The sequence below is a fragment of the Dromiciops gliroides genome, chromosome 3 (assembly GCF_019393635.1).
Source record: "Dromiciops gliroides isolate mDroGli1 chromosome 3, mDroGli1.pri, whole genome shotgun sequence".
Lineage (NCBI taxonomy): Eukaryota > Metazoa > Chordata > Mammalia > Microbiotheria > Microbiotheriidae > Dromiciops > Dromiciops gliroides.
The window spans coordinates 183,349,470-183,370,960 of NC_057863.1; the positions used below are offsets into that span (position 1 = coordinate 183,349,470).

General features: G+C 38.6%; 1 protein-coding gene and 1 pseudogene across 1 annotated transcript; both read left to right on the forward strand.

Moving 5' to 3' along the window:
• The first annotated feature begins 699 nt into the window (after window positions 1–699).
• On the forward strand, window positions 700–14,632 carry LOC122747303 (annotated as a pseudogene).
• Window positions 14,633–19,978: 5,346 nt separating this feature from the next.
• LOC122745735 (acyl-protein thioesterase 2-like) lies at window positions 19,979–20,664 on the forward strand. Its single transcript, XM_043991155.1, is given in 2 exon segments — window positions 19,979–20,027; window positions 20,030–20,664. Coding segments are annotated over 2 exon segments (684 nt in total).
• Window positions 20,665–21,491: the final 827 nt, after the last annotated feature.

Sequence of the window (21,491 nt, forward strand, 5' to 3'; positions counted from 1 at the left end):
ATCATTTAACAATTATTGGATTAACTGAAAGGAATCATCAGAAAAAGAGTCTAGATACCATATTCCAGGAAATTATCAGGAAAACTGCCCTCATATTCTAGAACCATAGGATAAAATGATCATTGAAAGAATCCAGCAGAGCCAAGATGGTGGAGAGAAGCCAGGAAGTTGCCTGAGCTCTCCCAAGTTTCCCTCAAAAACAACATTAATCAAGCCTCTAAATAAATTCTGAAACTACAAAACCTATAAAAATACAGAGAGACACAATCTTCCAAATTTAGATAATTTAGAATACTTCAGGAAAGGTCAGTCTCACACAGCTCAAAGCAGCACAGCATGGAGGAGGTCTGGGAAAGTCAGCAGGAAGCTCTTGGCCACAGCAGATCAACTGAGTCCCCTCAATCTTGGCTCACCAAGCTGGTGGCACAGCTGGCCAGTTGTGAGATCCACCAGCACCAGAAGAGAAGGCAGGCTACCAGCTGGAGGGCCACTCACAGGACAGGTGCAACTAGGACTGAAGATCCCAGCACCTGGAGAAATCACAAGGAGAAAGCCCAGGATGGTGAGAAATTGACACTCCATAGAGGCCTCAGAGGAGAAAGCCTGTGACACGGACCCTATCCTCCAGAACAAGAAGCTTGAAACAGTGACCTTGTTCCCCAGGAGCAATACTTAACTTAAAAAAAAATAAGCTGCAATATGAGTAAGAATCAGAAGGCGGCTCTTACCATTGAGAGCTTTGGTTTAGACAGGGAAGAGCTAAGCACAAACTCAGTTGAGGACAATATTCTCAAATTGCCTACATCTGAAACCTCAAGAGTGAAGATGGATTGGTCTCAAGACCAGAAAGCCTTCTTAGAAGAGCTAACAAAAGGATTTTACAAATCAATTGAGAGAGGTAGAAGAAAAATGGGGAGAAAAATTAAAGCAACACAAAAAATTATGAAAAAAGAATCAGCTGGAAGCACAAAAATTGACTGAAGAAAACAATTCCTTAAAAAATTCATTTGGCCAAATGGAAAAGGAGGTACAGAAGCTTACTGAAGAAAACAATTCCTTAAAATGTCAAATTGGACAAAGGGAAGCTAATGACTCCATGAGACACCAGGAATCAATCAAACAGAATCAAAAGAATGAAAAAATAGAAGAAAATGTGAAATACCTCATTGGAAAGACAACTAACCTGGAAAATATATCCAGGAGAGACAGTTTGAGAATTATTGGACTGCCTGAAAGCCGTGATCAGAAAAACAGTCTAGACACCATAATCCAGGAAATTATCAAGGAGAACTGCCCTGATATTATAGAGTCAGAGGATAGAATCATCACTGAAGGAATCCACTGATCTCCTCCTGAAAGAGACTTCAAAAGGAAATCTCCAAGGTGTATTGTAGCCAAATTCCATAATTATCAGATAAAGGAGAAAATACTGCCAGTTTCCAGAAAGAAGCAATTTAAATATCATGGAGGCACAGTCAGGATTGCACAGGACCTGGAAGCTTCAAAATTAAAGGACTGCAAGGTTTGGAATATAATATCCCAGCAAGCAAAGGAGCTTGGATTGCAACCAAGAATCAACTATCCAACAAAACTGATCATTCTCTTTCAGGGAAAAAGATAGACATTCAAGGAAATAGGGGACTTTCAAGGTTTCCTGATAAAAAGACCAGAACTAAATAGAAAATTTGATGTTAACAAAAAAGACTCAAAACAAGTTTAAAAAGGTCAACGGGGGGGAGACTTATTCAATAACATTAAACTGTTTACATCCCTACATGGGAAGATAATACTTATAACTCTTGAGATCAGTTTATCTATTTGGGCATACAGAAGGAATATTCACCAAGGGTATAAATATAAACTTTCTTTGATATGAGAATATAAAGAAAGTTAAGGGGTGAAAAAAAGTAGTTTATGAGTAGAAGAGGAAAGGGGAGGTGGAATGGGGTTAATTACATCATATGAAGAGGTGCAAAACACCTATTACAATAGAGGAATAGAAGGGAGGGTGAACATTGTTTCAACCTTACTCTCATCAGATTTGGTTCATAGAAGGAATATCATATACTTTGATTTGGATAAAGAAACTTCACTTATTCTTTAGGGAAGTAAAAGCTTAAGGGGGAAGAGAGGCACGGATAGAAGGGAGGGCAGAAGCAGGGTAGAAAGGGTAAAGAGAGGGGGCTGATAAAAGGGAGGGCAAATTGAGGGAGGAAGGGGTAAGAAGCAAAACGTTGGTGAGGAGGAATAGGGTGAAAGAAGGGGGAAAGTACAAAGGGAATAAATAGAATGAAGGGAAATAGACAGTAATAATAACTTTGAATGTGAATGGAGCTAACTCTGCCATAAAACAGAAGTGAATAACAGAATGGATTAAAAACCAGAATCCTAGAATATGATCTTTATAAGAAACACATTTGAAGCAGAGGGATACACACAGAATAACGGTAAAAGGTTGGAGGAAAATATATTATGCTTCAGGTGAAGTCAAAAAAGCAGGGATAGGGGCAGCTAGGTGGCGCAGTGGATAGAGCACCGGCCCTGGAGTCAGGAGTACCTGAGTTCAAATCCAGCCTCAGACACTTAACACTTACTAGCTGTGTGACCCTGGGCAAGTCACTTAACCCCAATTGCCTCACTTAAAAAAAAAAAGCAGGGATAGCAATCATTATTTCAGACAAAGCAAAGGCAAAAATAGATCCAATTAAAAGAGATAAGGAATGAAACTACATCTTGCTAAAAGGTACAATAGATAATGAAGTAATATCAATACTAAACATGTATGCACCAAGTGGTATAGCATGCAGATTCTTAGAGGAGAAGGTAAATGAGTTACAAGAGGAAAGAGATAGCAAAACTATATTAGTGGGGGATCTGAATCTTCCCCTCTCAGAATTAGATAAATCTAGCCACAAAATAAATAAGAAAGAAATTAAAGAGGTCAATAGAATGTAAGAAAATTTAGATATTAGAGATGTCTGGAGAAAACTGAATGGGGATAGGAAGGAATATACCTTTTTCACAGTGGGACATGGAACATATTCAAAAATCGACCATGTGCACAAAAACCGCATAGTCAAATGTAGAAAAGGAGAAATAGTAAATGCATCCTTCTCAGATCATGATGCCATAAAAGTTACATAAAACAAAGAGCCATGGAAAGGTAGAGTGAAAATTAATTGAAAACTAAATAATCTCATCCTAAAGAATGAGTGGGTCAAACAACAAATCATAATAACAATAAATAACTTCATCCAAGAGAATGATAATAATGAGACAATATACCAAAACCTGTGAGATGCAGCCAAAGCAGTGCTTAGGGGGCATTTTATATCTCTAAATGCTTACATGAATAAAAAACAGAAAGAGGAGATCAATGGATTGGGCATGCAATTTAAAAAGCTAGGAAAAAGAACAAATTAAATACTAAATTAGAAATCCTGAATATTAAAGGAGAAATTAATAAAATTGAAAGCAAGAAAACTGTAGAATTAATCAATAAAACTAAGAACTTGCTTTATGAATAAACCAACAAAATAGATAAAAGTTTGGTTAATTTGATTTAAAAAAAAGAAAGAAACCAAATTTCCAGTATTAAAAATGAAAGGGGTAATTTCATCAACTGTATGCCCAACCATATGCCAATAAATTTGACAATCTAAATGAAATGCATAAATAATTACAAAAATTCAAATTGCCTGAGTTAACTGAAGAGGAAAGAATCCACTAATCACCTCCTGAAAGAGACCCCAAATGAAAAACCCCAAGGAATATTGTAGCCAAATTCCAGAATTATCAGGTGAAGGAGAAAATACTCCAAACATCCAGAAAGAAACAATTTAAATATCATGGAGCCACAGTCTGGATTACACAGGACCTGGCAGCTTCAACATTAAAGGATCACAGGGTTTGGAATATGATATTCCAGATGGCGAAGGAGCTTGGACTACAGTCAAGTATTAACTACCCAGCCAAACTGAACATTCACTTTCAGGGGAAAAGATGAACATTCAATGAAATGGGAGGCTTTCATGTTTTCCTGATGAAAAGACCAGAACTGAACAGAAAATTCAATCTTCAAATACAAGACTAAAAATAAATATAAAACCATAAACAGAAAAAATGATATTTAATAAGATTAAACTGTTTACGGGGGCAGCTAGGTGGCGCAGTGGATAAAGCTCTGGCCCTGAATTCAGGAGTACCTGAGTTCAAATCCAGCCTCAGACACTTGACACTTACTAGCTGTGTGACCCTGGGCAAGTCACTTAACCCCCATTGCCCTGCAAAAAAAAAAAAAAAAAAGATTAAACTGTTTACATCTCTACATGGGAAGATAATACTTGTACTCTTGAGAACTGTATCTCTATTTGGGCAGATAGAAGGGATATCCATAGAGGTTATATGTATAAATTGACTTTGATGTGATGATATAAAAATTAAGGTGGAATGGGGTAAATTCCATCACACGAACAGGCCCAAAAGACATTACCATAGAGTGAAAGAAGAGAGGGATGAACATTGTTTCAATCTTACTCTCTTCAAATTTGGCTCAAAGAGGGAATAACATAAACACTTATTTGAATAAAGAAATTTATATTACCCTATAGGGAAGTAGAAGAGGAAGGGGAAAGGGCAGGGAGGGGTGATGATACAAGGCAGGGCAGAAGTAGGAGAAAGTCATAAACTCATTGACAATTCTACCTATATTAATCTATTTATTCAACACCATATTAATCAAACTATCAAAATGATTTTATAGAGTTAGGGAAAATAATAATAATAAAATTAATTTAGAAGAACAAAAGTTCAAGGCTATCAAGGGAATTGATGAAAAAATATAAAACAATGTAGTCTAGACATACCAGACCTAAAACTACATTTTAAAGCAGTAATTATCAAACCACTCTGCTCCTGGCTAAGAAATAGAGTGATCAATGAATATAATAGATTATATACAAACTACACTATAGTAAATGACCATAGTAATCTAATATATGATAAACCCTAAGATCTAAACATTTGGAACAAAACTCATTGTTTGACAAAAAATCCTGGGGAAAATGAAAAACAATGTGGCAGAAACAAGCTATAGAATAACATCTCACACTGTATAGCAAGATAAGGTCAAAATGGGTATCTGATTTACACATAAAGGGGTACCTGGGGGGGCAGCTAGGTGATGCAGTGGATAAAGCACTGGCCCTGAATTCAGGAGTACTTGAGTTTAAATCTGGCCTCACACCCTTGACACCTACTACCTGCGTGACCCCGGGCAAGTCACTTAACCCCTCATTGCCTTGCCAAAAAAAAATACATAAGAGGGTACCTGATTTATACATAAAGGATGGTACCATAAGCAAATTAAAAGCGCATGGAATAGTTTATCTCTAAGATTTATGGATAAGGTAATAATTATAACCAAATAAGACTAAGAGACCATTACATAATATAAAATAGATAATTTTGACTATATAAAATTAAAAAGATTTTGCACAAACAAAACAAATGCAATCACAATTGGAAGGAAAGCAGAAAACTGATGAGAGAATTTTGCAACAAGTATTTCTGATAAAGGCCTCATTTCTCAAATATATAGAGAACTGAGTCAGATTTATAAAAATCCAAGTCATTCCCAGTTGATAGTCAAAGGATATGAACAGGCAGTTTTCAGATAAAGAAATCCAGGCTATCTGTAGTCATATGAAAAAATTATTTAAATCACTATTGATCTGAGAAATGCAACTCTGAGGTACCACATCATACCTATCAAAATGACTAATATGACAAAAAATAAAAATGTATGTTGGAAGGGATGTGGCAAAACTAGGACAGTAATGCACTATTGCTGGAATTGTGAACTGATCCAACCATTCTGGAGAGCAATTTGGAACTCTGCTCAAAGTGCTATAAAACTGTGCATACTCTTTGATTCAGCAATATCACTGCTAGGACCATAATCCCAAAGACATGAAAAAAATGGGAAAAGATATATTTGTACAAAAATATTTATAACAGCTCTTTCTGTGCTTAAGAATTGGAAATCAAAGGGATGGCCATCAATTGGGGAATGGCTAAACAACTTGTCCTATATGATTGTAATGAAATCTTATTGTGCCATAAGAAATAACAAGCAGGATGATTTCAGGGGAAAAAAAACCTAGAAAGACTTACATGAAGAATGTTTTACACAGTAACAACAATATTCACTGAAGAATTGTGAATGACAGCTATTCTACGAAGTATAATGATCCAAGACAATCCCAAGAACAAATCATGAAACATTTTATCTACTTTCAGAGAAATAAGTGATATTGATTGAATACAGGCTGAAGAATACTATTTTTCACTTTCATTTTTTTCTTTTATCAGAATCTTCTTGTACAAAATTACTAATAAGGAAATGTTTTACATAATTGCATATGTATAACCTATATTTGATTACTTAACATCTCAGGGAGTGGCAAGGGGAGGAAGGAATAGAATTTGGACCTCAAAATGTTAAATAAAACTGTTTAAAATTAGGGGGAAATCATAGGGTTATAATTTTAGACTTTGATGGGAGGTTATATTCTATATACCCTAACTCTCTCATCTTATGGATAAAGAAATGAGGCCTCAAGAAATTGTGACTTGCCCAAAATCACATAGGTAGTAAGAAACAGAATCAGGATTTGATTCCAAGTCTATTGACCTGGGATCTCCAAATCCAGAAATATTTCCTTTATACAATACTGTCTCCTAATTCTTCTTTTCCTTTTCAGAGCAATTCAATGAGATGCATGATTCTAAAACCCAAATTTCAGAGATGTACCTATTTAACTAATTGTGAATTAAATGCACACTGGTACTGCTAAAACTCAGATTTAACCACAGATGCTCCAAATCTGAAGTGCCCTTCAAATGTCTCACTTTCCTGAGGTTTTTTCCCCACTTCTTCCTACATAAACAGTCTTTTCCTGGAACTATTTGCTGTTAGAGCACCAGATGGTGTTTGATAGCTCTTAAGAAACTGCCACCTTTAAAACCTTTAATGTGGAAGGTATCTTCATCAGTAAGCATTTATTATGCACCAGATGCTATGCTAGACTCTGAGGAAAAGAAAAAGGTAACATAATCTTAGTCATTAAGGAGTTTCTTCTTGAGGGGAAAAACTTGAACAAATATCTATATTTGCAAATTTGGGAAGCCTGGAGATTAGGGATGTTCTTTTTGTAACCAGCTGACTGTATATATAAGAGGGATATTCTATAGCTTGGGACCCCTCACACAAAGAGTAAAAAATTTCTGGTAATAAACTTATGATTGGTCCAAACCATGTCTTCTGAGGCTTTGGGATCTGCTCAACCCCATAACTATAAAATGTCATTTCAGCATTTAAAATGAAGTTTTCTCCCAGTTCTCAAACTGTATTACAAGATGGTAAACATCAAAAAAAAATCTAGTGCTGGCTAAAAAATAGAGTGGTGGATCAGTGGAATACATAAGGTACACAATGTATAGTAATGACGATAGTAATCTTATATTTTATATATATCTGATCTGAGCTGTTGGGACAAGAACTCACTATTTGACAAAATTGCCAGAAAAACTGGAAAAGAGTTTGGCAGACTCTAGGTATATAACAACTCACACTGTATACTTAGATAAGGTCAAAATGGATACATGATTCAGACATAAAGTTGATTATCATAGATAAATTAAGGGAGAATGGAAAATCTTACCTGTCAAATTTATGGATAAGGGAAAAAATTCATGATTGAATTTATGACATAACGAGGATCATGGAATATAAAATGGATAATTTTTATTACAGTAAGTTAAAAAGTGTTTGCAGAAACAAAACCAAGGCTGCTGTGATTAGAAAGCAAGCAGGAAGCTGGGGGGGGGGAGGGGGAGTTATAGAAAATTTCTCTGATAAAAACCTCCTTTCTCAAAGATAGAGAGAACAGAGTCAAATTTATAAGAATAGAAGTAATTTTCTAGCTTCTAAATGGTCAAAGAACATGAACTGGCAGTTTTCAGATGAAGAAATCAAAACTGTCTAAAAATCATATGAAAAAAGTTCTAAATCACTACTGATTAGAGAGATGCAAATTAAAACAACTTTCAATAACTCCGATCATATTGGCTAATATGATGGAAAATGGAAAAAAAATTTTAGAGCCAATGAGGAACAATTGGGACACTAATTCACTGTTGGTTGAATTGTAAATTGATCCAATCATTCTGGAGAGCACTTTGTAAGTATGCCCAAAGGACTATAAAAGCATGCATACCTTTTGATCCAACAATCCCAATACTATCTGTATCCCAAAAAGATCCAAAAATAGAAAAGGACTTATTTATGCAAGAATGTTTATAGTAGCTCTTTTTGTGGTGGCAAAGAATTAGACGTTGATGAACAAGTTGTGATCATGATCAATTACTATTGTTCTATAAGAAATGAAGAGCAGGGTGGTTTCAGAAAAAAACTGGGAAGACTAACATGAACTAATACAGTGAAATGAGCAGAACCAAGGGAATATTGTACACAGTAATAGCAATATTTATGATGATCAACTGTGAATGATGATAACTATTCTCATCAATAAAATCCAATATAATTTTCTAGAGAAAGAACTGATGGAGTCTGAATAAAGATTGAAATTTTTTTTGTACTTTCTTTTTCTTTTTTTGTAACACAGCTAATATGCATGATTTCACATGTATAATTGATATCACATTTCTTACATTTGCAAATGGTGAGATAAGGATGGGAGGCAATTGGTGTGATGGGGAGAGAATTTAGAACTCCATTTTTTTAAAATGTTAAAATAAATAAATAGTAATTAAAAAAACATAAGTCCCTTTATGGCACTAACTTTTTTATCTCTAGTACCTAGCTAGCTTAGTGTTTGGCACATAGCAGACATTTAAAAAATGTTTTTATTGATGAATAAAACTGAAGTAAATAATGGACCTCTATGATTCCTACTTTTATCACCCCCATAAACATAGCACAAAGCCATCAATTCCTGAATATTAGCAGTACTGGATATTCTTTTTTTTAAGATTGTGTTTTGGGGTTTTTTAAGTATTTTATTATTTTTCAGTTACACATAAGGATAGTTTTCAATATTTGTTTTCACAGGATTTTTAGTTCCAAATTTTTTTCTCTCATCCTCCCTTCCCTCCTTCCCCCCCAAGAAAGAAAGCAGACTGATATAAGTTGTATATGTACAATCACATTAAACATATTTCTACATTAGTCATCTTGTGAAAGAAGACAGAGCACAAGGGAAAAACCTCAAAAAAGAAGGGGGAAAAACAGTCCAAAAGTAGAAACAGTATTATTCAATCTGCTTTCATAATTTCCAGTTCTTTTTTGTGGATGTTGAGAACATTTTCTATCATGAGCTCTTTGAAACTTTTGTATCATTACACTGCTGAGAAGAGCCAAGTCTATCCCCATTGTTCATCACACAATGTCACTGGGACTGTGTACAATGTTCTCCTGGTTCTGCTCCTCTCAGTCAGCATTAGTTCATGTAAGTTCTTCCAGGTTTCTTTGATCTCCTCCTGCTCATCATTTCTTATAGCACAATAGTATTCCATTACATTCATATACCATAACTTGTTTAGCAATTCCCCTATTGAGGTACATTCCCTCAATTTCCAATTCTTTGCCACAACAAAGAGAGCTGCTATAAATATTTTTGTACATGTATGTCCTTTTCCCTTTTCTATTATCTCTTTGGGATACAGACTTAGCAGTGGTACCACTGGGTCAAAAGGTAGGAACAGTCCAATAGCCCTTTGGGCATAGTTCAAAATTGCTCTCCAGAATGGTTGGATCAGTTTACAACTCCACCAACAATGCATTAGTGTTCCAATTTTTCCACAGCTTCTCCAGCATTTATTATTTTCCTTTCTTGTCATATTAGCCAATCTGATCGGTATCAGGTGGTACCTCAGAGTTGTTTTAATTTGCATTTCTCTGATCAATAGTGATTTAGAGTATTTTTTCATATGGCTTCATATGACTTCTTCATCAGATAACTGCCTGTTCATATCCTTTGACCATTTCCCAATTGGGGGATGACTTGGTTTCTAAAAAATTTGATTTAGTTCCCTATATATTTTAGAAATGAGACCTTTATCAGAAATGCTGGCTGTAAGAATTGTTTCCCAGTTCTCTGCCTCCCTTCTAATTTTGGATGCATTGCTTCTATTTGTACAAAAACTTTTTAATTTAATGTAATCACAAACATCCATTTTGCATTTCATATAATTCTCACTCTTTTTTTTTTTTTTGGTAAGGCAATTGGGGTTAAGTGACTTGCCCAGGGTCACAGAGCTAGTGTTAAGTGTCTGAGGCCAGATTTGAACTCAGGTACTCCTGAATCCAGGGCCAGTGCTTTATCCACTGTGTCACCTAGCTGCCCCTGGGTGAAATTATTAATTGTTACTATGATTTGTTGTTTGACCCACTTATTCTTTAGGATGAGATTATTTAGTTTCCAATTAAGTTACAGTCTACATTTCCATGGCTCTTTATTACATCTAATTTTATGGCATCATGATATGAGAAGGATGCATTTACTCTTTCTTCCTTTCTACATTTAACTATGGTGTTTTTGTGCCCTAATACATGGTCAATTTTTGAGTATGTACCATGTCCCACTGAGAAAAAGGTATATTCCTTTATATCCCCATTCAGTTTTTTCCAAATATCTATCATGTTTAACTTTTCTAATATTCTCTTGACCTCTTTTTAACTTCTTTCTTACTCATTTTGTGGCTAGATTTATCTAATTCTGAGAGGGGAAGATTCAGATCCCCAACTAGTATAGTTTTGCTATCTATTTCCTCTTGTAATTCATTTAGTTTCTCCCCTAAGAATTTGGATGCTATACAACTTGGTGCATACATGTTTAGTATAGCTATTACTTCATTATCTATCATACCTTTTAGCACCTTTTAATTGGATCTATTTTTGTTTTTGCTTTGTCTGAGATAAGAATTGCTATGCCTGCTTTTTTGATGTCAGCTGAAGCATAATATACTTTCCTCCAAACTTTTACCTTTACTCTGTGTGTATCTCTCTGCTTCAAATGTGTTTCCTGTAAAAAAAAACAAAAAAACCACATTGTAGGATTCTCATTTTTAATCCACTCTGTTATTCACTTCAGTTTTATGGGAGAGTTCATCCCATTCATATTCACATTCACGGTTAAGATTATTAACTCTTTATTTCCCTCCATCCTCTTTTCCCCATTGTTTCTCCTCTTTTTTCCCTTCTTTCACATTATTCCTCTTGACCAATGTTTTGCTTCTGACCACTGGCTCCCTCATTATTTCCTCCCTTTTATCAGCTGCCCTTCATTTTCCTGCCCCTTTCCCCACTCCCTGTGCTTCTGCCCTCCCTTATATCAATACCACCCTTTCCCCCTTCCCCTTTGGTTTCCTTAAAAAGTAAGCTAAGTTCCTTTATACAAATGGGAGTGTATTTTATTCCCTCTCTGAACCAAATCTGATGGGAGTAAGGTTGAAACAATGCTCAGCCCTCTTTTCTTTCCCTCTATTTTAATGGGTTCTTGTGGTGCCTCTTCTCATGATGTAATTAACCCCATTCTACCTCTCTCTTCCTCTCCTCCCCCTAGTCTTTTATTCTTCCTCTTAAGTTTCTTTACATCATCAAATCAAAGTCAGTTCAATAACAATACCCTAACAGATTTACAGATCCCAAGAGTTAAAATGTATTAGCCTCCCTTATAAGGATGCAAGCAGTTTAACATCATTGAACAACCTTTCTCAGCCCCCCAACCTTGTTTACCTCTTTATATTTCTCTTGAGTCTTGTATTTGTAGATCAAATTTTCTGTTCAGTTCTGGTCTTTTTCTCAGGAAGCCTTGGAAGTCCCCTATTTCATTGAATATCCATCTTTTCCTCTGAAAGAGAATGCTCAGTTTTGCTGGGTAGTTGATTATGGGTTCTAATCCAATCTCCTTTGCCTTCCTGAATATCATATTCCAAGGCCTGTGATCCTTTAATGTTGAAGCTGCCAGGTCCTATGCAATCCTGACTGGCTCCATGATATGTAAATGGTTTCTTGGAGTATTTTCTTATTCACGTGATAATTCTGGAATTTGGCTACAATATTCCTTAGAGTATTCCTTTTGGAGTCTCTTTCAGGAGGTGATTGGTGGACTCTTTCAATGACAATTTTATCCTCTAATTCTATAATATCAGGGCAGTTCTCCTTGATAATTTCCTCAAATATGGTGTCTAAACTCTTTTCCTGATCATGCCTTTCAAGTAGTCTAATAATTCTCAGATTATCTCTCCTGGATCTATTTTGCAGGTCTTTCTAATGAGGTATTTCACATTTACTTCTAGTTTTTCAGTTATTTGATTCTGCTGGATAGATTCTTGGTGTTTCATAGAGTTATTAGTGTCCTTCTGCCCAATTTTAATTTTTAAAGCATTATTTTCTTCAGTATGCTTTTGCACCTCTTTTTCCATTCGGCCATTTTTTTCCCATTTGGCCAATTTTCTCTCCCATTTGGCAATTTTTGTCTTGCATTTGTTCATTTTTTCTCTCATTTGGCCAATTGTATTTTTTAAGGAATTGTTTTTCTCAGTCAATTTTTGTGCTTCTTTTTGCAGTGTAACTCTCATTTCTCTCATTTCATTTTCCATTTTTTCTTCTACCTCTTTCATTTGGTTTTTTAAAGCCTTTTTGAGGTCTTCAAAGAAGGCTTTTTGGTATTGAGACAAGTTAGTCTTCCCACTTGAGTCTTCAATTGTAGGCATTTCAACAAACTCATCTGAATCTGAGTTTGGTCTTCCCTTTCGCCATAGAAGCTGTCAATGATAAGGGTCCTTTTTTTGTTTCTTGCTCATGTTGTAGCCTATTTTTAAACTTATAAAGTTGAAGTCTGCTCCTGGGACACAGGGTTGACTGTTTCAAGCTTCCTACTGCTCTCAGATGCACCACTCTCAGCTGTGTTGAGTTGCAGCAGTGTCTAGCTACCCACTGAGCAGAGCTGTGCTGAGCTGAGCTGCCAGCTGAGCTTGGTAGTACTGAGCTATATCCCCCTCTTTTACCTAGGTGAGATAGACTTATCCTTTAAGTTTTCTAAATTATCTCAGGTAGGAGGATTGTGTCTCTCTTTTTGTAGGTTCTGTAGTTCCAGAATCTGTTTAGAGGCTTGATTAAATTGTGTTTTTGAGGGAAATATGGGAAAGATCAGGTAACTTCCTAGCTTCTCTCTGCCATCTTTGCTCTGTTCCCAGGATTGTCATTGGATATTCTTGATTGAGCATTCAGTTCAAGAGTTAGTCTTCCATCAGCAAGAGTTATCACTGGGGAACAACAGCCACAACATCAGGAGCGGCAGCAGCAGCAGTGGTGGTGGCAGCGGCCTCCCCCACACTCACCCCCACAGTCGCTTCCCAGTCCCAGGCAGCAGGAGGAGGAAGGGGAGGCAGCAGCAGTGGCTGGACCAAACAGGTCACCTGCAAGGAAGGAAACAACTGCTGCTACTCCCATGACCTGTCCACTAGTCAGTCTGCCATGGTGTGCAGATATTATCAGCGAGGGTGCTGTGCTTATGGAGACTGCTGCAGATATGAACATACCAAACCATTGAAACGAGAAGAAGTGCCTGCTGCCAATCTAGCTGCAAAAACCGATCCGCCAGCCTCTTCAAGCCTCCCAACACTGGCTGAACCACTTGCTGAAGCCAGTACTGGTGAAGCTGGATCAGAAAATTCAAATTTTGTAGCTGCAGGAGCAGGTGGGAAAGACTGGGTAAATGCCATTGAGTTTGTTCCTGGGCAACCCTACTCTGGACATGCAGACCCTTCCTGCACTGAAGCACCCCTGCAGGGCATGGTGATCGAGGAAGAATTAGAGGAAACAGCAAACCAATGTGGAAATGAAGAAGCAGCTTTGCCCCTACTCAGCAGTAGGAGAATGCCATTATGGGGAGAATTGTGTTTATCTTCATGGGGATGCCTATGACAAGTGTGGTTTGCAGGTCTTGCACCCAGTGGATGCTGCCCAGAGATCACAACATATAAAATCTTGCATTGAGGCTCATGAAACGGACATGGAACTTTCATTTGCTGTCCAGCACAGTAAGGACATGATGTGCGGGATCTGCATGGAGATAGTCTATGAAAAAGCCAACCCTAGTGAGCGCCACTTTGGGATTCTCTCCAACTGCAGTCACACCTACTGTCTAAAATGCATCCGCAAATGGAGAAGTGCTTAAGCAGTTTGAGAGCAAGATTATAAAGTCCTGCCCAGAATGCCACATCACATCGAACTTTGTCATTCCAAGTGAGTACTGGGTGGAAGAAAAAGAAGAGAAGCAGAAACTCATTCAGAAGTACAAGGAAGCAATGAACAACAAGCCATGCAGGCATGCAGGTATTTCGATGAAGGACGTGGGAGCTGCCCATTTCGAGGGAACTATTTTTACAAGCACGCGTACCCTGATGGCCGTAGAGAGGAGCCTCAGAGACAAAAAGGGTGAACATCAAACTGATACCCGGAGGGGACGACGACCTGACGGACTCTAAAGAAGCGTGGGACTTGTTTCATGATGAGCTGGAAAATTATTACGACTTGGATCTATAGCAACTTTCATTGGCGTTTGGACTTGTCTGCTCAGCCTCAGACAGTAGCTATTTCCTGTGATGGTGTGGCAGTGCCTGTGTTTCTTTGATAGGCCTGCCTAGGAGACCCCCCAGGGTCTGTCTCCCTTTCCTTCCCAATTCCCTGCCTTCTTCCCCCAGGAGTGTGTTGTTTTCTCTGTTAAAAAAAAAATAACAAGAAATAAATCTTAAAGTTAAAAAAAAAAGAATTATCACTGGAAGTTTTAGAAACCTAGGCCTTTCATATTTGAGGTCCAGATTTACTAGATGTAAACCTCTAGAGAACAGTACAGATTTCCAAGACATTTGTGATGCAATATAGCATAAAAGCAAATTCATTCTGAAGGTAATGACTAGCAAAATAAAAAAAGAAGATTATATCATGAAAGTCCCCTGTTTGGCCAAAATGGAGTAAGCAGATAAAGAGAAAAACAAGACAACCAATCTTGAAGGGTTATGGCAGAGAATGATGTTCCCCATGAATCAGCTTCTAGGATATATTTAAAATGTTTGGCTGCCAAAATCTATTTCTAATTGTTTCAAAATTAAATACTCATCTATACAGGGATTTGCCATGTAGCAATGAGCTCCTTTTATTTACAAGTTCAGCCATGGCAGAATGATGAATTGGATTGTGTCTTTGGTATCTTTTTACCAATTACCTTCCTGATACCTGTCCCAGGCCAGGTATGGTGCTATGGTATGATGAGTTCAAGAATTGAGATAAGAAGTTCTGGATGAGTCTTATATCAACTACTTAAGAGTAGAAAATCCTTATATCCTTAATTCCCTATGCTTTAGTTTTCTTATGTATAAGGTGAGAATAACAATACTGACACCACCTCATGGGTTTTTCTGAGGAAGGTAATTTGTATATTATAAAGTGCTATAGAAATGTGAATAATTGTTATGAAGCAAACAATTGACAAATATTTTTGAAATGTTTACTCTGTGCTATCACAAATATTTGAAGACAAAAAGAAAAAAGGAAAAAGAAAAAAAAAACACTGCTCCTGCCATCAAGGAGCTTACCTTCCAAATGGAATTGTACAGAGTAGATGGAAAGTAATCTTTGAAAGGAAGGTTGTAGGAGGGGGGAACTGGGAAAGGCCTCCTGTAGAAGGAGGGATTTGAAATCAGTCTTGAAAATTTCATTTCATAAGAGACTACATTTTCATGTTAGTGGGTTAAAGTCATCAACAAATGTAATGTTAGTTTATTTTTCCTTTTTTGCAACAAACATTTATTTTATTTTTTCCAATTACATGTAAAGGTAGTTTTGAACATTAATTTTCATAAGATGTAGATTTGCAAATTTTTCTCCCTCCCTCCCTTTCCTCTCCCCTCCACAAGACAGCAACCAGTCTCATATATGTTATATATGTAATATCCACAAGTGTTTTCTTTTAGTCTGTATTCAATCAATATCAGTTCTTTCTCTAGGAGTGGATAGTATGTTTCATCATTAGTCCCTTGGGATTGTCTTGGATCATTATATTGCTGAGAGTAGTTAAGTCATTCACAATTAATCACTGATGTCACTGTGTACAAAGTCCTCCAAGTACTTCTCAGTTCACTATACATTAGTTCACATGAGTTTTTCCAGATTTTTCTTGAATCACCCTTCTTGTCATTTCTTTTAGCATAATAATATTCCATTACAATCATATACCACAGCTTCTTCAGTCATTCCCCAATTGATGGACATTCCTTTGTTTTCCAATTCTTAGCCACCACAACAAGTTGCTATAAATATTTTTTGTACAATTTTTCCCCTTTTCTCTTTCTCACAAATACTATTTTTAATTGTTTCCCTCCATCCTATTCTTTTGCCCATGATATTTACTTTATTGTCTATCTTCTTTCACCCTATCCCTCCTCAAAAGGGATTTGCTTCTGTCTGTCCCCTCCCCCAATCTGCCCTTCCTTCTTTTGCCCCTCTCTCTTTATCCCTTTCCCCTCCTATTTTCCTGCAAGGCTAGAGAGATTACTATGCCCAATTGTGTGTGTATGTTATTCCCTCCTTGAGTCAATTCTGACGAGTGTTAGGCTCATTTACTGCCAAGATTAAATAGATTACTCCACCCAATTGGGTGTGTGTGTTTTCCTTCCTTGACCCAACTCTGATGAGATTAAGGTCTTTGAGCCTTTTCTGATGATTGTAAAGTTCATTTACTTCCCTGCTCCTCCCCCATCTCTTCCCCACTCCATAAACCTTTTCCTGTTTCTTTCTTGTAGGATTTCACCCCATGCTACCTATCTCCTTCCCCCTCCCCCAGGGTATTCCTCTCACCCCTAAATTTAACCCTAAAGATGTCATCATGGGGTAGCTTGGTGACAAAGTGGACAAAGCATCACCCCTGGACCCAGGGGAATCCCAGACAAAAACTGACCTCATACCCAAAACACTTCCCCCTGCATGATGCCAGATATGTCCCCAACTCCAATTTTTTATGGTAATCTAAGGTATTGTATTTGAAAGTCAAATTTGCCATTCAGTTTAGGTCTTTTCATCACCAATACCTGAAAGTCCTCTTTTTCATTAAAGTACCATTTTTTCCTCTGAAAGATTATGCTGAGTTTTGCTGGGTAGGTGATTCTTGGTTGTAATCCCAATTCCTTTGCCCTCTGGAATATCATATTCTATACCCTCTGGTTCTTTAATGTAGAAGCTGCTAGATCTTGTGCTATCCTGACTGGGGCTCCACAGTATTTGAATTCTTTCTTTTTGGTAACTTGCAATATTTTCTCCTTGACCTGAGAGCTCTAGAATTTGGCTATAATATTCCTAGGAGTTTTCCTTTTGGGATCTCTTTCTGGAGATGATTGATGGATTCTCTCAATTTCTATTTTACCCTCTGCATCTAGAGTATCAGGGCAATTTTCCTTGACAATTTCTTGGAAGATGATGTCTAAGCACAGTAGAGACCAAATTTAATATATGGAGTGTTAATTGGGTAACTCACTGAAATATTGGTATCCCGGAAATAACAAGGTACCTCTAGGTTCAAAGCTCCCTCCCCTCCAAACTGCCCTTCTAGATATTTCTCCCAGGCCAATAAGAAAGGAGCCTTACTGCTTCTTTTCTACAAAAAGAACAGATTTTATTACTTGGGAATTAATTAAACAACAAAGGTGAAATTAATTAAAATCAAAGATAAGGAAATAGGGAAAATGAAATATAGATAAATTCTCCTAACTCTAACCTAAGTCTATACAATCCCTAGATCGTTTCCAATTAAGCTAACTCAAAGGAATTCAAGGCTTTTATGGTCACTCACCATACCTAGGACATCTGCTAGTTTCTCGCACCACCAGGAAAATTGATGAGAGAGAGAGAGGGAGAGAGAGAGAGAGCGTTCCAGAAGGGACTATGCCTCCCCTCAGTGAGCAGTCAATCTTCCTTCCCCAAAAGGGGAGGTCCTTCAAAAACTGCCTATGGAAAGTTTCTCCTTCTGACCTCAGTAGCATACATAACTTCAGGGTGGGCCAGGTGTGGCCCCTCCCAAATGAGTCAGCTAAACTCCAATAATTTTTTACCACTACTCTTTCCTTCATCATGGTTTTCAGATAGACCAATAATTTTTAAATTATCTCTCTTGGACCTATTTTCCAGGTGATGTAAAAGATTCTGCCAAATGATAGGATGTGAATTTACTTAGCATGTTCTTTTGTGGATTTTGATGCTCTAGGAATTGTCCTAAGACATTATTTGGAGGTGTTTTGGAGTGATCATCTTGTGAGTTTGAGAGCTCACTTTCAATGTTGGTTTCCATAAATATAATTTCTGGCTTTTATATTGACAAAGATGGTCAAAATGAGTAGGGTTTGACCTCACACTTAGATGGGGAAGTAATTCCATGTGATATTTCTTTTGCATGACCTACAATCTCTTTCACATATACTTCACTGATAAATTCCCACCACTTGAAAGAGATTATTTGGAGTATAGAAATAACCCTTTTTAAATGGAAGTGGTGAAATGGATTAAGTGACAGGCCTGGATTCAAAAAGATCTCAGTTCAAATCCATCCTCAGACACTAGCTGTGTGACCCTGGGCAAGGAACTTACTTAACACTATTTAATTCAGTTTTTTAATCTATAAAATGAACTCAAGAAGGGAAATGGCAAGCTATTCTTGTATCTTTTCCAAGAAACCTCCAAATGGGATTACAAGGAGTTGTTCACAACTGAGCAACAGCTAAAAAACCACTTGGAAAGGGACACATTCAATAATGGATAACTTACCCTGAATTAATTTCTTGGAGGCCAATAATATGTAGTTACCTAGCAAGGTCAATAGGACATTGATGGGTAAGAAAAAGAAGTAGAACATGGACATCTATCTAGGAAAATCAGAATGGTGCCTGAGGATGGTAACTCACTGGTAATATCTAGACATCCAAGGCACAACAAAAAGACCCTGACTGCCTGAAAAATTATGAGCACCAGAAAATGGAATAAGATACAAAAATGTAGACAAAGGTTATAAAAAATCATTTGAAATAAGTGAGATTGTTTAGCCTGGGGAAGAGGAGATTTAGATGTGTCATAATAGCTACTTTCAAGTCTTTGAAGATCTGTTGCATATAAAAGGGATTAGATTTCTTCTACTTTACCCTAGAATATATTGTTGGATGCTATAGGAAGGTATATGAAGGGGGGAGCTAGCACCGGCCCTGGAGTCAGGAGTACCTGAGTTCAAATCCGGCCTCAGACACTTAACACTTACTAGCTGTGTGACTCTGGGCAAGTCACTTAACCCCAATTGCCTCACTAAAAAAAAAAAAAAAAGGTATATGAAGGCTGAGTGTAAAGGAACAAATTTCAAAAATTGGGATTGGGGGAAGTTAGGTGGTACATTGGATAAAGCGTCAGCCCTGGATTCAGGAGGACCTGAGTTCAAATCTGACCTCAGACACTTGACACTTACTAGCTGTGTGACCCTGGGCAAGTCACTTAACCCTCATTGCCCCACAAAAAAAATATTGGGATTAGACCAAACTCCCTCTATAAATGCAGATTAGTACCTTTTCTTCCATGTATAGTCTTAAAGAGCTGTCTAAGACAGTGAGGGAATAAAGTAATTTTCCTAGAGTCACAAAGCCTATTTGTGGTCTCCTGAGTGCAAGGAAAATGCTCTATCCTCTTACAATGCTTTACTTCTCTCAAAAAATGGAGCTATTTAAAACTGGAATGGGCTGCCTCAAAATGTGATGTGTTTGGTGTGTATCAGAGCCAGAGAAAGAGGTGAGTAGCCCAGGACAGATTGGAGCCCCTGGGGGCTGGGTGCAGCAGAGGCCCCAGTGTTGGCATCCCTGTTGGTGTATGTGTGGTAATAATAGGTCTGTCCCCCTGCTCTCCAATGCTGCAACTCTTTTAGAAGATGAGTGGGAGTGATTATTTTTTTACATGGACTTGGAGACTCCGGTCATAGCTGGGCTGATGCCCTTTCTTCCATCCGCCTCCCCTACATCAAGTACATCTGTCCCCATGCAGCTCGCATTCCAGTCACACTGAACATGAAGATGGTGATGCCTTCCTGGTCAGACCTGATGGGCCCAAGTCCCAATGTCCTGGAAGATGAAGCTGAGATCAAGAAAGCAACAGAGAGCATCCAGGCCTTGACTGCGCATGAGGTAAAGAACAGGATTGCACCCAATCAAATCATCCTGGTTGCCTTTTCTCAGGGTGGAGCCCTGGCTCTCTACACAGCTCTCAGCCGCCCACACCCCCTGGCTGGCATCGTGGCCCTCAGCAGCTCGCTCCCCCTGCATTTGGGCCTTCGCTCAGGCAGCCAACGGCACTCCCGGGACATGGCCATCCTGGGACATGGGGAGCTGGACCCCATATTTCCCATGCACTTTGGGGCCCTCACCTCTGAGAAACTCAAGTCTGTCGTCCCTCTGGCCAAGGTTCAGTTCAAGACCAGCCCAGGTGTCATGAACAGCCCCTGTCCCCAGGAGATGGCGGCTTTGAAGGAATACATTGAGAAGTTGCTGCCCCCCATCTAACAGGATTGCCCGCTCCCCTCCCTCCCCCCACCCTCCCCACCTCCTCCCCCAAGGGGGCCAGAGAGGTCACAGCAGTATCTGATCTCTGAACTTGAAGTGGAAGCCATGGCAATCCTCTCCCCCAGCCCTCGGTCTTTGAGGCATGAGAGGAGTGGGCCCCTTCCCCTCAGAGATCATCCCATCCCTGCCTCCTGCTCCCATCCCCATCTTTTTCCTGTCCTCTCACTGTCCTGGGAGCCCTGAGACCTCAGCTGCCAGTCTGTCCTCCAGGATCTTCACAGGTGAGGGTCCCCTTCCCCCAGGGCCACAGTACTGCAAGAGGTGCATGGGGGCCCAGCTGCTCACCCACTCAGGACCTGTATGTACCTCCTGGGTCTTCCCCCCCAGATGACCTCAGTGTTTGGGCATAGGGAGGCCTCCTGACTCCCAACACACACACACCCCTGCCTCCTGCTGCAGGGAGAGCTAGATTCCTTCTTCCTCATTCAGATCATCTGTTGCTTCCTCATCTGTCTTCTGTTGCTTTCCTGTCCCCTAGCCCTCATCATGAATGTCTCTATTCTTTCTGCTGACAATTCACCTATCCTGGGCCTGAGGCCCCTCTTGCTGCTGTACCCCTTCCTTCAAGGGCTTGATCCCAGGTGGTAGAGTGGGGAAAGGGCAGGTGCACCTGGGCCGGAGCTTTGGCTTCTTGTCCTAACCCCAGTCCCCCTCCTTTCGAATGTTTCTGGGCGAGGGAGCACTGGATGGAACTGCCCTCTAGAGGGAAGGAGGGAGGATCCATCCGCTGCCTCATCTGGATGGTGCCCAGATGTTCTTGGCCTGTT